The sequence below is a fragment of the Odontomachus brunneus genome, unplaced genomic scaffold (assembly GCF_010583005.1).
Source record: "Odontomachus brunneus isolate Ranch 3 - 2012 unplaced genomic scaffold, Obru_v1 Obru_scaffold_201, whole genome shotgun sequence".
NCBI classification, from domain to species: domain Eukaryota; kingdom Metazoa; phylum Arthropoda; class Insecta; order Hymenoptera; family Formicidae; genus Odontomachus; species Odontomachus brunneus.
Genome location: NW_022639651.1, coordinates 14,807 through 39,751, shown reverse-complemented (window position 1 = coordinate 39,751; position 24,945 = coordinate 14,807). Strand labels below are relative to the sequence as shown.

The 24,945-nt window shown below is 41.8% G+C and overlaps 1 protein-coding gene across 3 annotated transcripts in view; it reads left to right on the top strand.

Moving 5' to 3' along the window:
- The window catches only part of LOC116852073 (zinc finger MIZ domain-containing protein 1-like), a 71,714-nt gene extending 46,775 nt beyond the window's left edge, over window positions 1-24,939 (top strand). For 2 of the 3 annotated variants that reach the window (XM_032832079.1, XM_032832077.1), the window contains exons 2-10: window positions 16,076-16,421; window positions 16,809-17,147; window positions 17,237-17,957; window positions 19,591-19,934; window positions 20,248-20,433; window positions 20,549-20,691; window positions 20,822-21,290; window positions 24,272-24,517; window positions 24,673-24,939. In XM_032832079.1, the coding sequence (XP_032687970.1) occupies window positions 16,332-16,421; window positions 16,809-17,147; window positions 17,237-17,957; window positions 19,591-19,934; window positions 20,248-20,433; window positions 20,549-20,691; window positions 20,822-21,290; window positions 24,272-24,517; window positions 24,673-24,810 (2,676 nt within the window). In that variant the 5' untranslated portion in view covers window positions 16,076-16,331 and the 3' untranslated portion in view covers window positions 24,811-24,939. Of the gene's footprint in view, window positions 1-9,038; window positions 10,083-16,075; window positions 16,422-16,808; window positions 17,148-17,236; window positions 17,958-19,590; window positions 19,935-20,247; window positions 20,434-20,548; window positions 20,692-20,821; window positions 21,291-24,271; window positions 24,518-24,672 lie in introns of those variants that run through there. The other variant, XM_032832078.1, reaches the window with a different exon arrangement.
- The last annotated feature ends 6 nt before the right edge of the window (window positions 24,940-24,945 follow it).

Genomic DNA, 24,945 nt, shown 5'->3' with positions numbered 1-24,945 from the left:
GAGAGAGCGAGAGAGAGAGAGAGAGAGAGAGAGAGAGAGAGAGAGAGAGGGGCTTAGGCGTGTCGGAGGCGCGCGATACACGTCGGAGAAGAGAGCGATATATCGATCTCGCCGGTTCTAAGCTTCTACTACGTATACACATAGACGTCGTATTATTGCGAGGCGCGGCGCGTTTCGTTGAACTTAAGCCCTACTTTAGACTTTAGCGCGCGACAATCGTCAAACGCGCGCGCGCGCTATCTCCGAGATATCGATACACGCCCGAAATCGCCGTTCTGTTCTGCGTGATCGCGGCAGATCGCGGCAGATCGCTTGGCACGCTCAGCGTACGAAAAAAGTCTGTGTTTCGGATATGTACGTTTATGGATAGAAAAGTCGTCCGTAATTTTTGAGGTGAGCTTATGAACTCATCCATCTTGGCCAGCGGGGGAAAATTCTCCTAGTGGAAAATGAATTCTTTCATTGGACAAGACAGATGCGTTCCGAAACTCACGCGAAAAATAGCGAGTAACTTTTCTGTTTTCATGATCGTTTATGCGTGCGTCGTAATTTTTGCAATAAGTTTGTGAATTCCTCTCTTATATTCTTTCTTTGAGAAAGAATTCTCAAAGAAAAGAAATTTTCTGAGGGAAAATTCTCCTAGTGGAAAATGAATTCTTCCATTGATGGATGGGTTCACAAAAATTGCGGACAACCTTTCTGTTCACGCGTTTATACACGTATGTATAATCAAGAGCAGAAAGATGTTCGCCAATTTTATGTGATTTTCGAAACGCATCTGGCTTGTCCAATGGGCGAATTTGTTTCCTACTGGGAGAATTCTCATTGGACAAGAGAAGTGTGTTCTGAAACTTATAAAAGTATCGACCTATAGCGGGCTACATTTCTGTTCATGATTGTAAATGTATATCGTGAGAAAGGCTGTTTGTAATTTTTGGGATGAGTGAATCCATCATATCCATCGTATTCAATGGGAGAATTCATTTCTCAAAGAGAAAATTCCCCCATAGAATTACGAACGACCTTTCTGCCTTGTCCAATGAGAGAATTTGTTCTCCTCCAGGAGACTCTCTCATTGGATAAATGTGACAAGATAAATGTGTTCTGAAAATCGTGTAAAACAAAGCGGGACAATATTTCTACCTACGCGATTGTATGTAAAATCGATGTAGGACACAATGCGCACGCGGTAGTTTAGTGCAGAAATCAAAGTTCCACCAATTTTCATCACATTGTCTCCTATCCGCGCCGGCTCGCGCGCTGGTCTCGCACCAGATGCGCCGCTAACCTGATTACGGTGCGCTCTTCGCGTAATGCTTCGAAGGTTTTGACCTACCTAGCGGGCATATCCGTCGAAAAGTTGCGACGCGGCGCCCGCTGCGCCGGCGTGTGTATGTGTGAATGCGTGCGCGCGCGCGCCGGCGTCTCGTTTCCCGCGAGTAAGCGCGCGCCGCCGCCGCTCGTTCGAAACGGTGTCATCGAGGATGTCCGACAGAGAATATTTACGATAATGACGACAGATCCCATTAGGTAACGTTCGGGCGCACGTGGTGCCGCGAGCTTGGAAGTCAGGCTCTCTCTCTCTCTCTCTCTCTCTCACTCTCTCTCTCTCTCTCTCTCTCTCTCTGTCGAGTCGCGTGCGCATTTTACGACTCGTGCTCTTCGGGAATCATTACTCAAAAACGTTCCTTCAGAACACACGCGACTAACTTCTGGACTGGCAAGCTGATGAACTTCGCAAAAGTGCTTAAGCTGACGGAAATGGATTTTCAAAAGTTGAGCGAGTTGGCATTTAAATTTTGTATCCAAGGTTTTTTGAAATTATTACTAGTTATTATTTACTAGTTTATGAATATGAAGCCAATTCTTCAAATTCAAAATAGTGGATCTAATATGACGACTAAAATCATAATTTCCATTTTAAAAAATTTATCATTGAAAAGAGCGATCTCAAGAATCCCAAAATATCACATTTCAAAATTTCATATTTCAATTTGTTAAATTTTTCTCAATTTGAAATCGGCCATATTACATTTGCCACCTTGAATTTTAAAGTTCACCATTGAGTAGAGGAAACCAAAAATCTTTGAAAACCCAATTTTAGAAATATTGAAATGTCAGAATCAAAACGCAGTATTGCGTTTCCGCCAATTTTGGCCACTTTTTGTGAACGCGGTATTTTGCATTTCTGCCAGTCGAGAGGTTAAAGTCGCAAAATGACGTTCAATCGGATTTCTCGAATTAGCAGTCTCATGCTGGTATCTCGGGGCCGATCAGGGTGAAATCCTCGGAAGCGGAGGAGTGTGTCATATTTTCAGACGCCACGATGATATCGGTTAGATCGCTTGGAAGGTGCAAATCAATATAACACGATGTAATATCGTCATTGTAACATCAATTTTTTTTCTTTATACAGTCAGGTAGGATTTAATAACCACGCTCAGCTGCCCCTCTACTTTTTGAATATATTCTTTTAATTATATGCAATTAATTCACTTCATTATATAATAATTAATGTGCCATTCTGTACTCAATAAAGACGATGATGATGAATGATGATGATAATGATACAATTTTTATTCCACCATCATATTATTATCATCATATATATCATTATCATAATTGAATATTTTTATAAATAATAAATATTTTGTTTCCAATATGAATTTTATGGTATTTTATTATTATTTATCATCAGTTATTTTGTTTGTATACTTATATACTTGTATATGTTGTTTTTTTCTTTTCCATACATCATGTATCTTCTTGTTCTAAAAAGCGATTTTTCTTCCTGTTGACAAGTAAATAAACAAGTAAATAAAAAATAATAATGTGACATTAATAATATAACATCCATATAAGTAATCTATATAAAGTGTCCCAGATTATCCTTCGCAATTTTTGTGGGAACGTAGAACAGATTGGGATGAACGTAAAAGTCCTATACCGTTTTGCAATATTCGCAATAATAGTCGAGATATTGATTAAAGAAGATTAGTGAATAATCACGCACGATATTATAGATGAACTGTAGTAGCAATGTATGCCGTTATGTGCTTGTGCATTAGGTTCAATTGAATAGAAAAAAGTCTTGTATCATTCTGGAAATAACCACATAGATTTTTAGTTATTAATGAGAGAAAAATGTTACATGATTGTGCGCGATAATGCGCAAATCTTCTTTAATTAATATCTGAAAATTTACGTGGTCACTTGCAAAATGGTAGAGGATTTTTCTGTTTAGTTTGACCTAATGTACAACGGTAGATGGCGCCACTGCAGCTCGTCTACCATATCGCGCGTGATCATTCATCAATATTTTTTAATTAATATCTCGAGATTTATTGCGGATATCGCAAAATGGCATGGGACTTTTATGTTCACCTCAATTCGTTCTACGTTCCTATCGCGTTGGAGAGGAGAGTCTGGGACACCTTGTATAAGTAACCCATGTAATCTCAATCTCGATGATTATACATAAAGTGACCGGAATATCGTAGCGAGACGGCGCTCGACTCTTTTGAAATCGTCACGGTGCACTCGATACAGCAGCGATATTCCGCGGTATAGTTTCGAGGATGACAAGTGGCTATATCGAGGTCGCTTAAAGCCACGGCCAATTAGGTCCACCTCGATGCACACACGTAGACTCACACGCGCGCACGCAGCAACTACGTGTGTCCACATCGCGTCGCGATTTTCACGCCTAGTTTGGTATCGCGACGATACGCTGGACGTTCTGCCAGTCGTTTCTCTTTTCTGATCGCCGCCTCGAATTGCGAGGGTATCTCCCGGCCTCCCTTCCGACACCCCCGATGACGTGTTGCGTTCAAACCCTAAAGCGTTTCGTACGGGGCTCCCCCGTTCACACTTCCTGCATCATCACTTCCTGCAATTACCCGCATCATTCATGTCTACGTAAGACTGATACGATCATAGAAAGTTACATCAATTGTCCCAATTAATTTGGGAATTACCGTGCTGCTGATAATCGCGTGAAAATTGTCTCTCAACCCTGTAAAGCGAAAGTTCGTGCGGGTCAGAGGCCTACTTTTTTCCGATAACGAGGATTAAATAGAACTCCGCACTTCATACACATCCCGGTCTCCGGTCTAGAGACCGGGATCTGGCCTCCGAAGTGTACCTTCCCGGAGACGGTCTCTTTCGTGAACGAGGACGTCTCCCCCGGCGGCGGCCACGATGACGTTCAGGTAACGTCGGCTCCACAAAAGAGAGGCGCCCCGCAAAAATGTTTTTGTCTCGGCGAACCACCCGAAAATAACGATACGACGCAGCTGCCGAGATCAAAGCCCTCTCCCTTCCCTCCCACCCTTCTTCCGTCGCCCCGCGTTATCCACCCCTCCGGCTCGGTCGCTCCCACCCACACCGCGGACGAACGAACGAATGAAAAAAAAAAAGGGAAAAAGAAATAAAGAAGAAGAGAATCCTCCCACGATTCTCACCGTCAGTCGACCTCGGTCGCTCGTTCGCCGGCTCGCTTGCTCGCTCCTGTTTACGTGTCGCGGGCTCGATGTCTCAACGGTCTCGTCCCGTCTCGTCCCGTCTCGTCCCTCTGTCTTCATCTCTCTCGAGACCTTCTCGAATCCCCGTTTCTCATCCTCCTTCTCGTGTTGTCCTGATTTTAGCGAAGTGTTGCGATCGGCATCCGCCGTTCGTTTGTCCTCCCCCTGGTCCCCGTTCCCACCTTCGCCGGCTCTCTCTCTCTCTCTCTCTCTGTCTCTCTCTCTCTTTACTCAGTAGCGTGTCCTAACGAGGTGCGAATACGCCAGGCCCCAATGTGCGAATACGCTGGGCTTCAACGTTTCCTTTGGATCTTTATGGAGTTCCTCATGTTCCTCGACAGTAAACTTTGGGGTGAACTGTTGGGAAAGTCGGCGGTCGTGCGCGACGCACAGACATCTATATTACACGCCGGACTACTAGCTCTTTCTTGATTATCGTACCTGAAAGTCAATCTGAAAGTTGACCCAAAAATTATGTATTACAATATGAGGAGCGCATGTATAAGTGACTGCGCATGCGTGGTGTAAGTGGTACAACGACGTCACCACCTCTTGTTTTTTTCAGGGACTTATATTCCACCGATTATTATATTTTTTTCTACTCGATATCGCCCGCTCTGCGGTGCCCGAGGCCCTCGATGTTCCGAATACGAGGTTGCTCGCACTCGCTCACCTTAAAGCAGAGTTCATACGCGAGCTCGGCCGAGGAGAACGCGGTTATTATGTGCCGACGACGGCGGCGGCGGCGGCGGCACGACGACCGTGAGATATCCGTTTTATTTATCTCGTACAAGGATTCCCCGGCGCGATATTTTATTTTTCTTCGCGAATAAACGACGCGTTTTTCAACCGTCGTTCGAGCCGTCGTGGACCACGGTAGGTGGACTAATTCGAGACACTCTGATCGAAGGGCCAAGAGTATTCGTTCACTCTCGCCTTTTCGGAAGACACTTTATTCTGTGTCTGCATAGTAAGCTCTAAATATACTCTTCCGATTGCAAGTTCCACTTTTCTTAACGTCACACGGGAAAAATATTGTAATAAAAATTACATTAAGGTTGTATTTCATTTTACAATGTTTTTCTCGAAACTCTGGATTATGCTACGATCATAGTATAAATTTCTATAAAAATGCTAAATTTGATGGTTCTCATCGAAAGTGTACGATATGAAAAGATACAAATGATTACAATAATTTGATAATAAAAAGTCAAACGTGCATAACGTGCAAATATTCGCGATTTCTGTCATCATTTCTGCACGACTCAAGATTACAAAACTTTATTATGAATTTTACTGCAATATTTTTCCCGTTTACTAACGTTTACGTTGACGCAGCTTGAAGATCAGAAAGGCCCATTTAGCGCTCGCTGCGTCCAGAACGTAAAGCCGTAGCGTTCACATTACGGAAGTGATGATTGCGCTCATGCGATCGATCGATCGCTCGCCATTGCTCAAGAATCGCGCGGCATTGAAACACCGTGATTTATACGTCGTTCTCGGAATCGATCGTACGATTGACACGCGTGCTAAGAAAGATGTTTAAAACATCGCCACCGAGCGCGGAGATAGTCGATCGAGGGGGATCACATAGCGGTTCGGAACGAAGGGGAAGGAGAGGCATCGCGCGGCACTCGGGAAGCGCGAAATCGAACGAAGTTTCCGTCCCGCTTCATCGCGACTTCATCGCACATCCTTGCGCGCCAACACGCGCGGCCTTGAATGTTATTCCTCTCCGTCACTTTTTCTCCGTTTATCCGTCGTTTTTCCCGTCTTCTGTCGAAATTCATGAATACTCGCGAAGGAAGAGGAGGAGAAGGAGCAGGAGGAGGTGCTGGCGAGCGGACTGCGCGTCGCTACGTAATTACCGTTTTTTTTTGTAACGTATCCGAGATGTGCTTCGCCCTTGCGCAATCATGGCACTTTCGTGGCCCCGGTCCCCGTGTGAGCGAGTGAGAGCGCTTCCTCCGCGCGCCGTGCATCCTCTTATAAACACGCATACACACGCACACACACGGGTGAGCGCGCGCGCTCCTCCTTTCTTTCTCACACGCCACACGGCAACGGCTGTAGCCGGGGCCTTTTGTTGCGCGCCGAGTGGGCTCTAGTTGACGAAATATTGACATCCGAGAATAGAAACCCGTTGCGGGATCTACCAGAGGGGTTCACCCCCCTTTCTTTCTCCCTCCTTACGTCTCCCTCCGTCGCCGTCGTCCGCCTCCTACCATCGAACGTGAACGACGGGGACTCGCGTTGTGCGCGCGGCGGTGAGGTGAGGCGAAGGGGAAAAGAGAAACTAAGGGAAAAGGCAGAGGCTGTGGGTCGCTCTCTCGTAGTCGCATTCAGCATGAATTTAAAGGGGGTGGGACGTAGATGACGTCAACTTCCAAATCGCTCCCTCCGCGAGCGAGCGAGCGCGCGCTATATCTGGCTGCGTGCGTGTTGTGTGTGTGTGTGTGTGTGTGTGCAGACACGTGTTACACGCACGGGAGAACCCGTGCGTGCGCCGCGCGCACCCCGTTTGCAGATTGGGGTGGATAAACGTCGCACACGGTCGGCTGACAAGCGAAATATTACACGCTACAGCCGATCGGATGAAAATTATTTTGTAATTGAGAAAGTGTTATGTGCGTTAATAACGAGCAATAAAGCGTCGACTGCATCAGCAGGTCACGTTTTCAAATTTGCACGCACGCACGCTGCAGCGAGGTGAAATTTTTTTTTTCTTTTTTTTGAGGACGTGTGTAGAAGAGGCCATTTTCGAGCCGAATTATCGTAAATCCGAACGAAAGAAGAGTAAAGTGAAGTAAAGTAGAGCAGAATAGAGTAGAGTGAATAGGCGTTTACTGGACCTTGGCTTGTAGACCCGATGAATGTAAAGCAAAAATATGAAAATGTAACATCTCTGTAGCGAGCCACGACTGCGCCATTGCGTGCTTAGGAGATGCGTGTTATTTTTACATACGAAATATAAATGCACATGAATGAAGGGGAATAAACAATGAGGAACGAAAAATAACGATAATAATATAAAAGCTGGAATATAAATATAATAATGTAAAACTTAATAATATAATAATAATAGGAATATAATAATAATATGTAATAATACTAGGAGAATATAAAAAATAAAATAAGTAAGAGGGTCCTAAATATGGCTTATAGCAAAGCATGTTATATACGGTAGAAAAATTGAAAAGGGAGTAAGATAGATGAATGGAGACTAGATGGAACGAGATCTCGAGTAGTTGCGTTAATCACAAGCGACCGGCTTTCAATCGCAGCGTGGCTATATACCGGAAACAATATAGCGGAGAGTAATTTTACACCGCCAAATCCGTGAACGAAACAAGAACATGAGCGTGATTTCAATTCGATTTACAAATCTCCGTGAAATCCCGGGGAGAGATGAACCCGGATGGGTGAGAGGGGCGGGAGGGGGGGGGGAGCTGAAAGTTTGCGAGCGTTCTCGTTAGCGACATCATCGCCTGTGATCATCGAGGACTTTGTAGTTCCCAAACATTTAAAGCGCACGTGTTAATCGATCGATCGGTCTCCCCAACATTTTCCTACGCTGTTGTCAACGCGTCCCCGGTTCTCTCTCTCTGTCTCTCTCTCTCTCTGTCTCTCTCTCTCTCTCTCTTTCTCTCTCACTCACCCCTCGTAGATCACATGACGCGTTCGCGCACGTACGCGCGCACGCTTGGACACATTCGCGTGTGCGTGTCCTCTGCGAGCGAGCGAGCGCGCGCGCTGCCTACGTATTGAACACAACGGAAAGGCCATTATTCGAAATTTGTTTTTGTTCGAGCGTCATAATCACGTCTCGAGGACGGCGCGCGCGCGTATATGTACGCGTATACGTGAAGAACGTTCTATGCCGGCGAGGAGAGGAGCGGGGAGGGAAAGAGAAGCGACGGTCCCTCTTTTTTTCAAATTCGCTGGAGGATACCGAAAGAAATTGCTTTGCAGACGATTGACATATGCGTCTGGTGCGGGATCGTTGTTTGTCTCTCGCTCGCGAGAACAGGCCGCGCGCGCCACTTTTCCGTTTTGTTTGTCTCGAGCGCTTGATCCGGTAGAAACGCCGGCGGATGTAAAATAAATTGCCGAGCGAAATGTGCAGAACCATTTGGGAGGGACACCTGTGACGGCGAGTTATCGATGAGATCCGTGACACAGTTGATCCGTTAAGGAGATATTCCCACTTGGCGGAATCGAGAAATCGATTTTTTTTATTATCTCTTTTGAAAATAGATATTTAAAAAATATATTACTCATGTTTTGATCCAGCTAAATAACGAAGGAATTGTCGATTCGAGTGAACGCTATCCATACGGAGAGAACGATTTGGTTGAATCAAATAAACATTTCTTTGGAATAGTCCAAACGAATTTTTTGGTTGATCGAACACAATTTTGTTTGACGCAACAAAAATATTTGTTTGCGGCTTAGTTCCAAAGAAATATTTTTGTTGTGTCAACCAAATAATTTGTTTAGACTATTGCAAAGAAACATTTATTCGATTCAATAAATCGTTCTCTCTATGCAGCTAATCGAGAAAGTCGCGCGGTGATTAGCGAAACGATACTCTAATTTCACATACTTAATTAACAAGTAGACGTTTAAAATTATTTGTACTCTACAGATATGTTGTAAAAATGTTTATATATATATAGTGTGTTAATGAAAATGTATGTGCACATAAAGTGTCTTAAACGTGTGGTAACTATCTGAAAATGAAATGTTCAATTTGAGCCGTCTGCACTTTTAATAAAGGATTTTATCCAATTTTACGAATAACCATTTTAACGGGAACTATTTTATTGATCAACAGATATCCCGGGCTAGAAATTTATCCCATACTCCTGATCAGGTTGGTCTTAATCAGTTACCTGTTTTGTATAAGCTGATGTTATCGGATCTTACTGAATCATATAACGTAACGTGGCAATCAGGGCAATAAGTATTATTAATAATTAGGACCCGATAGCATCACCTTATACAAGCCAGATAAGTGATTGGGATTAATCTGATCAGGACCATTGGGTAAATTTCTAGTTTGATCTAGATTACACACTGAACTGGTAATTTCCTTATAGAGCCCTGCAAATCAGGGACCAATAATACTCGTTTCAGCCCGGTTTATTATTAAATATAAACCGGCTTGATCTATGTCTGCTTTAATAAAATGAGATCCTCTTGATCAAACTTTAGAACAAGAAACTAACCCGGGCCAGTCTGACTTTAAAAGCGAATACAGGAATAGACAGAGAATCATATTTGATAACAAATCGAACTGGATAAAAAATTATTGAGCCTCGAATTGTAAGGCTGTGCTTCCTTAGTTCCGTAAAAGCTCGGAAGATACGCATTATATGTAGTAAATAAGCATCTGCGCATGCGTGGCAGTATAAAAGACGTCTAGGCCGCCGATGCCTACAGAAGTGACATTTCAAATGTCACTGTTTGTATTTATATACATTGCTTAATCAGTCAGACATGACCGTCAACCCACTTATTTGGATTTCGTGCACAACATATGTGCGTTTGAGCTCTGTACGTATTTTTATAAAGCGCGTGTATATCTTATGCAAGTTTGCGATCGAGTTTTTTTAGTAAAGATATCTGCGGGGATACGTGTTTGCTAGATTATTCGAGGGAATAATCGGACGTTCAGACCGTCGTTGTTTTGTTATCAGTTGTGCTTGAAAAACGCCCGGAACGTTAGTATCTTATCTAGAGTCGGTCGATTACATTGTTTGACATTGTTATTGTTCCCGGCACGAATCCCGTTCGCGCACACGCAACTGCTGGATAATCGCGATCGCGCCGCGTTTGCATAAAATCAAACTCGGTCTTCAAGTCGCGATTGTGACTTTCGAACAGACTCTTTTCTTCTTTCTCGTCGTTCGAATTCAGCAGATCCTCCCTCGATTCGATATCATCGATCGGCAAAGTCGCTCATTGGATCTCGCGCTCGGCGAGGTGAAAAATTTGCGCTCCGCGCGGAGAAAGTGTAGCGACACCAGCAGGCGCGAAAGAACTGCTTTCGGGTTCGGCCGAGAACCCAGCGCGGCCGCGGGATGCAAGTAAGTTGAGGTGAACGGAAGCGAATTGGCGGCGGGAGGCCTCGATTCCAAGTCCGACACTTACTTTCCAATTTCACATCGACGGGCTTTCCTTTTTTCCTATTTGTGCCGTCAGGGGTGTGTCGACGTGTATCGCTCTCGACGCTTGCGGTGGCCTCGGCGATTAGCGAGGTCTCGCGAGCGGAGAGCCGGCTTTTTCGCGGCTCGCAAGTCTCCAGGGATCCGTTAGTCGACGGAGAAAAAGAGAGAGAGAGAGAGAGAGAGAGAGGGAGGGAGGACACTCGGCCCGAGATTGACGCATTCAAGGTGTACGTACACGTGCAAAAAAGCGCTGGTCGACGCGCGATCGCGGCGGTCCACGTTAAAGCTTACGCAACGAGGAATCAGGTAACTGCAGATAAGAAGTCGTCGCGGACGACGTTTCTGCTTTTGCGCACAGCCAGCATTATTATCGTGGTGCGCGTCCGCGCAAAAGCCGCCGTACGCACGTGGTAACCCGATATTTCGCGAAGATACGCCGCGTTAAACACGCGCGCATCGCGCTACTCTTCCTCACGTGCCCCTCTCTTCCTCCTTTCCCTCCCCCCTTTTCCCTCTCACCCGCCTCCCTTCCCTGTATTTCTTTCTTTTCTCTCAGTTGGTATCTACATTCTTGCGACCGGCAATGCTTATCGCGCAATCGCTTTTTTGCTGAAGTCTCCATACCTGCCGCGGCCAATAACTTCCGTCCGAAGGTGTATGTGCACCAAATTCACTTATGGTTATTCAACAGACACGTAAAATGCGTTTTGTCCGCATTTGCGATCGCGGAAGTTTCCCGCTCTAAAGATTTTTTCTCACGATTTAAAACTATGAATTTACCCGTGTATTATATATACTGTATGATCAAACGTTATTATTTTTCCGCTGTTAAAGGGATAAAAGTGCTTCTAAATATATTTTAAAAACTTTCCGATTAACTTACGAGCACATTTAGATACGCTTTTATTCATAAAAGAAAGTTCACAGAATAACCGTCTATTCTTTCTTTTACGTTTTATTTAGCTTATATCTTACAGTCCGTAATAGATATATATGATTATTGAGAAATGAAGTTTTTTATTCAAAAGATGTCTCTTATTTTTAAAAAATCCTTTGGATATCGCAAGTCTTACTCAGATAGACAGGTGTACATTTTAACAGCAACTTTATACTAGTCGAAAAGATTGTTTTGTATGAATAATTCATACTCGAAGAGAATATTGTAATAAAAATTACAATATAATTTTAGTGCTTCGGGAATAGACTGGCATTATGATGAAAATTACAATAAGACATAGTAAAAATAACCATGAACATAGTAAAATTTACCATAACTGTAAAAATTATCATGTTTTTATGGTTATTTTTACTATATTTTGTTATCATTTTCGTAATAGTCTTCCAGGACTACTAAAATTGTATTATAATTTTCACTACAATATTCTCTTTGCGTATGACACTTGTATTTATCATACAATGACAAAACAGAAATACGAAAAAGTTATTAAAATTTGCTCAAAACAATGTATCTTGTAAAATGTAATGCTAAAACTAATTGTAACTTTTAGTAAATTTTTATCGCTGTGTATTGTTATAACAAAAACTTCTCTTTGTTGTACGATGTAAGTTAAATTATTAATACAATATTTGGCTCTTACAAGCATAAAAAAATTAAGAAAATTGTAGTTTCCATCATTGATTGCCTCACGTCATATCCGGATATGCCTATCCGGATCAAACATTATTATTTTTCCGCTTTTAAAGTGATAAAAGTGCTTCTAAATATATCTTACAAACTTTCTGATTGACTTACGAGCACATTTAGATGCGCTTTTATTGATAAAAGAAAGTTCACAGAATAAGTCTCTTTTTTTTCTTTTATTTAGCTTATATCTTACAGAATACTTATAGGATACAGAAGATGCAACTAAGAAAAAAGTTCCTCATTAAAAGAAAGGGCTCTCGTCGAAGCGCGAATTCTCGTGGCGTTACACTGTCCTTATCTCCGTCGCGTTCTCCCTCTTTTCTACGGGAACCCTCTCGCGAGGCGAAGTAACGTCGTCGTGTAACCCATTTGAACCCATCGGAAATCATGCATCGGCGGAGGCTTCGCTCGCTTTCCGCTTCCCCGGGCTCCTTCTCTCCTTCTCTCGCGCTCGCACAGCCGTGTGTTTTGCAGCGAGAGCGCGCGGGGTAAGGCGCGTATTATGAGCGCGGCGCGGCGTGGCGCGGCGCGGTGTGTGAATAGCGAGCACGTGCATTTCCCACAGAAAAGCAATGGGGGCTACGCGCCGCTCGGCGGCGTGGCCAGCTGGGAATACGGTCGGTCGGTCGGTCGGCCGGCTCTTTCGGGGTTCGGCTCTGCTTCGCCTTCGACGCGATGCGCGCGCGCGTTGTAGGGATGGACTGCCATTTAAAAGAAGAAAAAAAAATACTATCGACTATTTTATATTTCACCGTTGTCAACTGTCGTCGAGCGCACGAACACGCACGTAAATTATTGATGAGGCGATGAGAGGGAGAACGCGCGACGTCCGTCCCTGACTATTATTATTTATTTTAACGCCGCCCGAACATTTTCCGAACAGTGTGTGAACGTTGGGAATTCTCTTTTTTTTTTTTTTTTTTTCTTTTTTAACCCGAATTGTGGGATGCATAGCGTGTGCGGCACGCGTGTTGTATATTACATATCAATATGTATATGAAAAATTACCTGCCGTATAAATACCTTTCGTTTCCCGCCGAGGAATTTTCAATTCTCGGGCGCGCGCGCGCACGCGTACCGGCCGAGTTACAAAGTGAAATTTGTTTGAGCAGAGAACGATAATGTCGAGCGAGAAACGTGACCTTCTCGAATTATTCAAGTATCGTGAATGATTCCAGCGTGTGTTATTACTACGTCGCACGGTTATGAAATAAAGATCCGTTGCGATACGCCAAACAGAGGGACTATATATCGATTGGCAGAAATCCACTCGGCGGAGCGCGCGGGGGGTCTCTCGGTTTGCGAGACCGGGGTATGATCTTGACTTAGCGAACGGTAACCCGCCTTTCTGTCGCGAATGCAAAAGTTCACACTGCCATTTAAGCCGATTTAACTCTCGGCGGCGTGATTGACGACTTATTATCGTTCCTCGCTGCACATTACAAACGTCCACGAGCCATAAGATCGTTCCAGATAATCTGAGAAGATACACACAATGGCAATCGTCAGACCCGCGCGGATATCGCGCCACTCGATACCTCGACGTTGCTGAAAAGCGTCTCTCGTTAATAATAAGCTCGATCGACTGAGTTGTTTAATTGATCAACATACGTAATTGTTAACGTTTAAAAAAAGAAGGAAACAGATGCATAGACATTAATCGAATTTTCGATAACTCCAGAATTTTATTCTCTCTCTCTCTCTCTCTCTCTCTCTCTCTTACGATCATTTATAAACCGATCTTGCACCGTGCTAACATAGCTTTGCGATATAGCTTAGCACTATATCACTATATCGCTAAGAACAGTCTCGAAGGGAACTCAAATATAGAGTCGAAACGTCAATCGCTTGCGTCATATTTTATTTCGACACCGATATTCCAACTTAGCCGTCGCCGCCGCGGTTTCTAACGCACGCTTGTTTCTCCATTAACGATCGAGTCGTGACGTTCCGATTTCCCGAAGAAATAATTTTGGAGTCTGACTGAGACAATACTTTTCATAACTAAAAAGTTTCTCAAAGTGCAGGGAATTTAAAGGAAGGGAGTGGGGGTGGATATTTAATATTAAAAATATTCGTTGGATGAAAAAAGGGTTAGTTCTATGTGATAGATTTCTAATTGCAAAGTGCCGTATGTGTGTATTAAAAGTCTGAGAATAAAATCCAGCGTATACGTTGCGACAAAAATCTGACTCATCTCGCTATTAGATTTAAATTATCGCGTCCAAACAACGGTTCTTAAAAAGAATTCGTATCTTGGCAGAAGGCAGAAGCTTGTTAGAACTCGCGCTGGTAGAAAAACGCAAACTATCGACTATCTTGACCATCAACGCGAGAGATTGGCTTCTGTTTTTCTGCTGTTTGCTTTTCTGCCGAGATATGAATTTTCCCTTAGAATTTTCAAAAAATACCTTAGCAGAGAAACAGAAAGCAGAAAGGTAGAAGCCAATCAGAACTTATGCTGGTAGTCAGGTGATAATCAGCAGTTTCTGCTTTTCTACCAGCGCGAGTTCTGATTAGTTTCTGCCTTTCTATTTTCTGCTTTTCCATCAAGATGTGAATTGTCTCTTAGATTAACAAAGAGGAGAATTGGAAGGCGATATATCGAAAGTTGCAATTTTGTATATATAGTAATATATATAAAGTTAATCGCAATAATTACCCTAAATAGGAATACATACCTTACGACTAACTTGAATTAGTTTGACGTTATGACTCTACATATAAGAATTATTAATACGGTCCTTAGAGGCTCTTTTATCTATAAAGAGAGCTCAGAGTAAGCGTCTATGTCTTGAAGAACCTTGCCCATTTTACATGGCTTCTGGGTCTTTGATGACTAGTAACAGAACTTATATCAGTTTCTACTAATTATGGTCAATTTAACCGGTTGGTTATTCCAACAGAATTGACCAACCATACTTCTTTTTATCAGAATTGGAATAATCAGCCGGTTAAGTTAACCAAAGTTGGTAGAAACGAACATTAGCTGAAAATAAAAAGGTTATTGTTAGAGAATCAAAATGTTCATAGAGACAATCCTCCAAGTCGGCTGTTTAGAGATACACTCTTTGAAACATTGGAAAAGTGTACTAAGTGGCATTTTTCCAATTTCACAACATCCAGAGCATCTCCCCATAGTGATAATGATAATGGATAACATAAACTACTTGGAAATATCAACTTGAAGTACTTATCATCTGTTGTTACTAACTTCAACTGATTTTCAATAGTCCATTATTTCTCTATCGATCAGTATGTTATTGATTATTCCACCACGAGGAGTCCAAAACAGCAAGATTCTTCTTTGAAATAAAATTTCACTCAAAAAGTGAAGTTAGTTACGCGAATGATTTTTCACTCACAGAGTGAATTCTCTACTCTAAATAGTTGAGTGAATGTTTTCACTCAAAATTAAAAAGTGAATCTATTGGTACTCCACCGTCAAAGGAATATATTGATTTTAATGGATTGAAAAATTCGCTCATATGGAGACAAAAATTCTAAGCTTGAAGGAAACATTACTTTTGTGATTTCAAGTGACAGTATTCTCATCATCGCTTTGAGCCACTTTTTATTTATATTGAGTAAGATTTCGCTCCAAGAAATTTATAAAGTACTAGCTTATCATTCATTGACTGCTTGTTTACTTTTAGAAATCTTATTTTTATAAATTTTTTGTTTAGAGATAATGTCATCTCACAAGTCACGTTTTCTTTCTATTTCTGTTTCAGTGCGCTTGTAAGGCCTATCACGCTTTTGCGCGTTCCTCGCGTCCACCTCGCGGAGGGATTCAACGACGTATAAGAGGGTTTCTTATTCGTACGTCAGCCACAGTGGTGCGATAAACAACGGCGCCCCATTGAAGGATCGTCGGCGATCATCGGCGTCGGGAGTGCCGGCAGTCATTGTCGTCGTCATCATCATCCGGCTATCATAGCGCGGTAGCACCCCGGAACCGGGGGTGGTGGTTCACATCGTCTCGCGGCGATGGTGGCAGCTGCCACTGCTGCGGTCACCGCCACTGCCAGCGTGGTGGCCATGCAGGACCGTCAGGATATCTCCGCACAGTACAATCAGGTAATTGCGAGTGAAACAAAATAATAGGAAGAAAATGCCTCGCAAAACGAAATCCGGGGTAAGTCAAAAGGATATTTTATTCGTATTTTATCGGGCAACGGGAACCTCTGCGTAATCTGCATACGATGATTTGCAGAAACGTAAGTTGTAAGTTCGCCGCTATCACTGTCGCGAAATCCACTCCTCTGAGTGAAAAATATAATTATTTTTATTTGATTTTCATTATATGTATTATAATAGGACGTTTTTGACAGTCCATCCAAATGACAAAATTACATCCAACATTGTCATTATTATGATTATGATTATTATCGTTATTGTTATTACCATTATTATTATCATTATTATTATAATAATTATCATAATTGTTATTATTATTATTTCCAGATGCAGAGCCAACATGGAATACCCCACCAAACCGTACCGCCGTACAACGCGGGGTACGGTCAAAGAGGACCAATGGCGGGAATGGGGCCAGTCGGGATGAACAATTTCAATAACATAGGCACCGTGAGCCCGATGCACACTATGAATTCCATGAATTCGATGAACAGTATGAATGGTATGAACACGATGAATCCCATGACGATGGGAGGTATGAACAGTATGAGTGGTATGAACGCGATGAACCCCATGAGCTCTATGAGCGGCATGGGCAACATGGCGATGAACAACATGATGGGACCCAATAATATACAGATGAATAAGATGGCCACTATGCAGCAGGTATGTCTTTGATTGTGCCTTATCGCGATTCGATTCTCTGTGTGATTCTCTTTTCTCGAAACACCATCATAAATGTCGTTGCTTTCCAGGCTCAGTCGCATCAGGGCTACTCTCGAAGATTGGCGCCTTATCCTAGCCCTGCCATGCACATGACGCAGAAGCGACAGCAGGTTCCATCGTACCCTGGCCAGAGTCCGGCGGCGATGCAGCCGGGTGGCTTCAACGGCATGACGACGTCGCAGTACCCGAACAGCTATCCTAGCGGTGCGCGACCAAACTTTCAGCCGCAGTATCAGCAGCCTACGCAAAGCATGATTCCTAACGCTGCCGCCGCGGCCACCGCGGGGGTTTTTGGGCCTAACACGATGATACGGGGGTCGAATATGAGGCAGGCGGCGCCATCTTACAACGCCGCGTCGCAGGTAGCAGCGGTGGTCGCCACGAACCAATATTACAGCAACGCTGGCGTACCCGTCAGCATGGGGCCAACGAGCACGGGAGCGGTCGGCAATCAATTCGTAGGTCACCAACAGCCGAACGCGGGATACGGAGGCGGCGGTGGCGGTGGTGGCGCTACCGGGAGCTATGGCGCTGCGTCCGCTGGCGCCGTGGCAACCAGCCAATACCAACAGGACGTGGCGGCGTCGATGAAGTCGACGAGTGGCGGCAACGTGAGCTATCAGCACAGCCCCATACCCGGCAACCCGACGCCGCCGCTGACGCCCGCTACCAGCATGCCACCTTACATCAGTCCGAATCCTGATCTCAAGCCGAGCTTCAACGACATGAAGTCGCCGGTTAACATACAGAGTGAGTGTCAGACTGACGATAAGGGTGACGATCAACCTTAAGACATCCTGGACGAATTTTCTATGTTCTAATAATATTCTCGGTACTTATCCAGTTTAGCGACTTCACCTTCGATTTCGATGAAAGTAGGCTCAATCGTTTTTGTTAAAGAAACAACTTTTTCCTTTGACAAAATCGTCGTTCTCTACTGCGAGAAATTAATTGTTAAAGATGTTAGGTATGATAGGTAGAAACCCGTCATTGCAACGTAAAGTCTGTTAGTTAGAGTTACACTTACTGTATTAATGTAACGCAATATGCAACAACTTCATGAAAATACTTAAATTAAGAATACCGTAAGATGGGATTACTTTGTGACTGTAGGGGTTACTTTGTGACGCAGTGAATATTAGTCAATAGTTATATATATATATCACAAAGTATTGAGACTATTGTCACAAAGTAACCCCTACAGTCACAAACTAACCCCATCTTACGGTACTTTTAATGTATTAGACATATTTTGTAACACGGGAAAGATATCGAACGACGATAGGTTCGGTTAGGTTAGTTTTTTGGGGGGCGCAGCCCCTCGCTTGTAGTTTGATATATTTCCCGTGTTACAAATGTCCAATATATTAAAAATATTTTTAATTTAAGTATTTTCATGAAGTTGTTGCACACTGCGTTACACTAATACAGTAAGTGCAACTCTAACTAACAGACTTTACGTTGCAATGACGGCTTTTCTTAATCCATCATACCTAGTATCTTTAACAATTAATTTCTCCCTTCGCAGTAGAGAGCGACGATTTTATCAGAGGAAAAAGTTGTTTCTTTAACAAAAACGCGTCCATTGAACCTACCTTCATCGAAGTCGGAGGTGAAGTCGCTAAACTGGATAATTACCATATTCTCTCTCGCTAATATAATTCGTGCCAATGCACAAAAATTTAGGAGAAATCGTAATGTAAAGTTATTACCCTGGTTGCCCTGGTGCATAATATACCGCTCCAGAAAAACGAAAGTCAAGTAGCGAGTATAGTCGAACATCAGTTGTCGAGTGACAACTGATAGCGTATCGTAACAAGCTTTAGATAGCATACGAAATTATAGTATAAAAGTGAAGATAGAAAATGAAAGATATGTAGCAATAGAAAGGAAATATCTCTAAAATTTAATGACATGAAAATGTTATTCTTTGCAGATAAAAGATATTTTATTTTTCCACTGAAAAGTGAATTATTACTTTTTCTATAATAGTTGTTTGAAAAGTGTACGAATTTTAATAATTTCAGAATATTTTTTGTCATTTATTTGATTGCACTCTTAAGAAAAAACAGTGAGATAGAAAAACGATTGGAGAAGGCAGGGGTTGTGGAGACATGACGTTTAACAATTCTGACTGGGCGCCATACTTATTCAGCTACGCTCGCTAACTTCGCTTATATTAAAGCAGTATATATACTACACGCACGGTAAACTTTAAACTGCGGTTTATTGTAAACTGTTGCGCATTGGCACGAGTTTTATTTGTTAGAATCAATGTATTATGTTTATTATTTTATTATTATTAAATAATAAATAATGAAATCATAATTTTTATATTTATGTGACGTTTTGTTTCGTATTAATTGGTGGTCCTCTATTCTAGATGATGAATTGAGACTGACATTCCCCGTGAGAGACGGCATCATTCTTCCGCCCTTCCGCCTAGAGCACAATTTGGCCGTTAGCAATCACGTGTTCCAACTTAAGCCTACGGTGCATCAGACACTGATGTGGCGATCCGATTTGGAGCTGCAGCTCAAGTGTTTCCACCATGAGGACAGGCAGATGAATACGAATTGGCCAGCGAGTGTGCAGGTCTCCGTTAACGCGAATCCTCTCATCATCGATCGCGGGGAGAACAAAACTACCCACAAGCCTCTTTACTTGAAGGAAGTCTGTCAAATAGGAAGGAACACAATACAGATTACTGTGTCTGCGTGCTGTTGTGTAAGTTCACTGATATCAATAATTGGATATCAATAATTGGGCGGAACGGCGTTATAATTCACAATTAAAAAATATACGCTCTCTTCGCGAACGAAGCCTCGACGTGTTTAAGAGTGAATTCTCTTTGTTAACGTTCGATTTAATTCATTCTTTGTGCGCGAAACAATTTTTTGCTATATTATATGCTATATTGTATTGCTATTTGCGGCTGTCTATACATGCGTCGTGTGTTTTCTAAAATTTCTTTTTTTTGTTCTGTAACTTTGTTTTTATCATGAATGTCATAAAGTCATAAAATTGTAATGCTATACAGTCGCATCTGTTCGTCCTCCAATTGGTTCATCGGCCCAGTGTGCGAAGTGTACTTCAGGGATTACTACGTAAGAGGCTCCTGGCGGCGGAAAATTGCATAAATAAAATCAAAAAAAATTTTAATAGTACAATTTCGACCAATGGCATACAGTCGGAGAAGGATGTAGTAGAGCAAACAGCACTAAAGGTAATATTTGTAGAGACATTTCATAGTTCTCTTTCATTGTAGCAGCTCTATAATTCTAAAGTTCAAGCGTAAGGTATCAGTCTCGTTACATTCTTATCTATTTTCTTACCTGCAGGTATCTTTAAAATGTCCTATCACATTCAAACGCATCACACTGCCAGCTAGAGGGCACGATTGCAAGCATGTGCAATGCTTCGATCTGGAGTCGTATTTGCAGTTAAATTGCGAACGAGGCTCTTGGAGGTGTCCGGTGTGCTCGTAAGTATGATTAAATTGGATGATATAATAAAAAATCTTTGCGTCGGAAAGTTTCCTTTGTTAGTCAAATTGAGAAAGAATGAAAGGGAGAAGAATCGAAGGAAAAGATAAATCGTGGTGTATCTTGCAGGAAACCCGCACAATTGGAAGGCTTGGAAGTTGATCAGTATATATGGGGGATTTTAAATACATTGAATTCCGCGGAGGTCGACGAAGTAACGATAGACTCGCAAGCTGCTTGGAAAGCCGCGAAGAGCAGCTTAGCCGGTATCAAGTCCGAGGAGGAGAATGAGTACAAGAGAACGACGGCCAAGGCGATGTCGCCGGGCAGCATGAATATGCCGACCATGAACAACTGGGAGATGAATCAAGCCATGAGTCCTTACATACCACCCGATATGAGCAGCATCGTGAGCGGATCAATGATGAGCAACATGAACCATCGAAGCACTTCGGGCGGAACGTACGAGATCAACTCGGCGACGAACACCTCCGGTAGTAACGATTATGTCAGCGGCACGGGTCCTCTCTCGCACTTGAACGAGTCCGTTAATACGTTGGACACTCTCAATGCTATAGAGAAGTCAATCAACGAACAGGTATGGTTCTTTACGATACTAATATTAGTGCTCAGACACCATAAAGTGTCCTGAGAATATCCAGGATGTGTTCTGGACGTTTCAACACTTTGACAACCAACCGAATTACGTCGCATGCTTTTAGTGATCCGTGCGCAAAGTAACAGATTTTACTTTAAACTGCTATAATTATCGCAATATAAGGATTAAGGCTCTTGGCGCCTCGCATTGTCTATCTCTTTTTAATGACATCAGAAGCGAGAAAATGCATGCTAAAAATTCTTGCGAATACGTTAAAATAAAAATATATATCCATAAAATAACATTTGCAATCGATTAAATAAATTTGTAAGATATTTCGTGCACTCCCCTAAATAATCAATAATTTGTCATAAATTAACGTGACATACAATTAATCTTCTTAACTTATTTCTTTGCCTATTTCTATTCAGAGTAATTTACAATAAATTATTGATTGTTAGAGTAAAAGGGGAGTGCACGGAATATCTTAAAAATTTGTTTAATGATTGCAAGTGTTACTTTATGGATATATATTTTTATTTTAACGTATTTCGCAAGAATTTTTAGCATGCATTTTCTCGCTTCTGACGCCATTAAAAAGAGATAGACAGTGCGAAGGGTCAGGAGCCTTAAGAACATGAAATTTAAAAATAAAATGCATCTACCAACTCTTTATTATGTGTATTAGCAGATTAAATTATAAACTTCTAAAATTATTTTTTTCTTAATACTAGAAAAAAATTGTTCAAACTGTATTCGATTCTTACAGAATAGAATCGAAATGTTAATATTTATCATAAAATCTAATTTTTAATAGGGATTTTGTTAAGTAGCTCAATATACATATATAAAAAAATTTATATTTATTTAAAACTTTTTATAACTTCCTAAATTTTAGTTAATTTTTATTCTTGTCAAGGTCCTGTAACCTCTTGAATACTCATAGCGATGTGCAACGCCTAAAAAAAATTTATTATTTAGCGGGATCCACTTAATTCTAGAGGATTCTCCACTTAGATACAGGGTGTTCATACCACTCGTCCATCCTTCTTATTTCGAAGAAGGGTGACGCTAGGAAATTTGGAAAATATGTTTCTTATAAAAGCTTGTTTGAAGTTTTTGATGGTAGTATTTTCATGTTTGGGCAACTTCCAAAAATACTGGAAATTGGAGGGAATTTTAAAATTTTAAATGGCAACATGGAGCAACATGGATATCGCTGAATAGAGCGTGTAAAAAGAAACAACTTTTGCTTGAGACAAAATCTAATATTATTTACCGTTAACGAGAAATAAACAAGAAACTGCTTGCAGTTGTTATGACGCTCAATCTTATGGATTTCGTGTCAAACATAACACGTAATTATCGAAATAGGTATTACAAAAAACTAACGTTCGGAAAACTTTAAATAATTATAGATGTTCAAAGTGTCTGCTGCCTTCATGAAGACATCTTTCCATTCTGTGTCTTACGCTGTCGACAGTCTTTCGAACTTTTACAGGATTTAAAGAATGGCAGGCTTCTGCAATCTGTAGTTGCATGTCTGCTTTTGTTGTTGGGCGTTGTTTGACTCGTGTTTATGTTTAGCACACAATCTATACCACGAGTAAGAAGATTGAGCGTCATAACAATTGCAAGCGTTTTTTGTTTATTTCTCGTTAACGGTAAATAACATCAGATTTTGTTTCAAGTAAAATTTGTTTCTTTTTACGCTCTATCCAACGATATCCATATTGCCCTATGTTGTTATTTAAAATTTTAAAGTTGTCTCCAATTACCACTATTTCCGGAAGTTGAATATGGATATATCTCCATCAGAAATTTCAGACGAGCTTTTATAAGAAACAAATTTTCCGAATTTCTTAGCGTCACCCTTTTTCAAAATAAAATGGATGGATGTGTGGTCGTGAACACCCTATATGAATGGTCTCAAAAAGATGCTCTAATATCAAAAGGAATATCCTATAACCATGACTTACTGAACTTAAAATTGCAATCCTTTCAATGCTAGAGGAATTTCTACCTAAAATCTAACTTAGAAATTGAATCTAAATCAACTTGACTGTCAGATATTGTTTAAAGAAAACTTATTCTCAAATGCGGGCCAGTATTCGATCAAATAAAAGGAAGAGAGCGTACTAGGTGGCGGCGAGACGCCTTTTGCTCGTTCGAGACCTACGTTTTTTTTCATTTTAGAGATAGAAAAATATCGAAAGCGTGGTTTGTTAAGGTTGGGACTCAAACGGGTTTTGCGCTTATTGGGCAACTGCTCTAACCATTGTGCTACCACACTTCTTTTAGAAAATGTTTTATCTTATGATACATAATGGTGAATTTACTATACTGTATAGAATTTTCAAAATCGTAAAATAACTACAGAAAAGCTTCTCAACTTCTTTCTCACGATCCGCTGCGTTACTACCTCGTCCGCGTTACGGACGCAGGAAACAGCAAACGAGCAAACAAATGCACATCTCTAAACAGCATCGTATCTCCTTTCAATAAGTGCGTACCGCTAATATTTTGCATATCTCCTCTTCTTTTAAAAGAATATTCAGATTCTTATTGTACAATTTATTATTGAGGAATTTACTCTTGATTATACCTTACGCGTCTTCTCTTTTATAAATGAATAATGGCGTGTAAAAGAGGAGTACACTTCATATAAGTTTTTTTACTTAGAGGAGACGCTTAGAGCAATTCCCCGCTCATCAATAGAATATTTTTTTTATGAAAAAAGGTAAATCTATCCATTTCTTGTTTAGTGATGAAACAAAACAGGTAGATCTGTTTCGTCAATAATATGTTAAATGCTTTGTCGGTAATATGTTAAAACACTCCTCACGATATCCTGAATGTGCTCAGGACATTTTGAAACGCCTCTTATGCATTCTAGATACGCTCAAGACGTTCCTTAAGTCATCCTCGAATGATATTAAGACATGGCATACGATAGATACTTTTAACGTGTTGTGTTTTAGATGCCTCATACTCCACATACGCCGCACACCCCGCAATCGACACCTCACACTCCGGGTGGTGGCAACAGCGGCCCGCCGAGTGTTCCACCTGCGTCGCAGGAATCCACGGGGAATCACAACACCTCCGGCAGCACAAATACGACTATAAATAACGACAACAACACCACCGCGGATATACCGTCGGATCTAAATTTCGACCCCGCCGCAGTCATAGACGGGGAAGGCACTGGTCAGGAGGCGTTAAATGTGAGTACACATGCTTGCTGAATCATTATTTATCTCGATTCTTCGATGACAAGTAGGAATCACAGTCTCGTTGTGAGGGCATAGTAATTTTCAGATCATTTCAATCGCTTTAGTCAATTTTAACGACGCGTTGTATGTTTTTCTTCTTGTTACAGCTCTTGCCAGACAACGTTGTGGACGCGATGGATTTCTTATCATATCTCGATCCACCGGACCTAAACACTCCACCCAGCAGTGGCGCTAGCAGTGGTAATCCTTCCTCCAGCGACGACATATTAGCGCTTTTTGAATAAAAAGAAAGGAACGTGCGAATTGATGTTTTGTAAGGGTATAATCAAATCGCAACTCGCACTTTTTATAAAGTGACAAGAGAGTGAAAGAGAGAGAGAGAGAGAGAGAGAGAGAGAGAGAGAGAGAGAGAGAGAGAG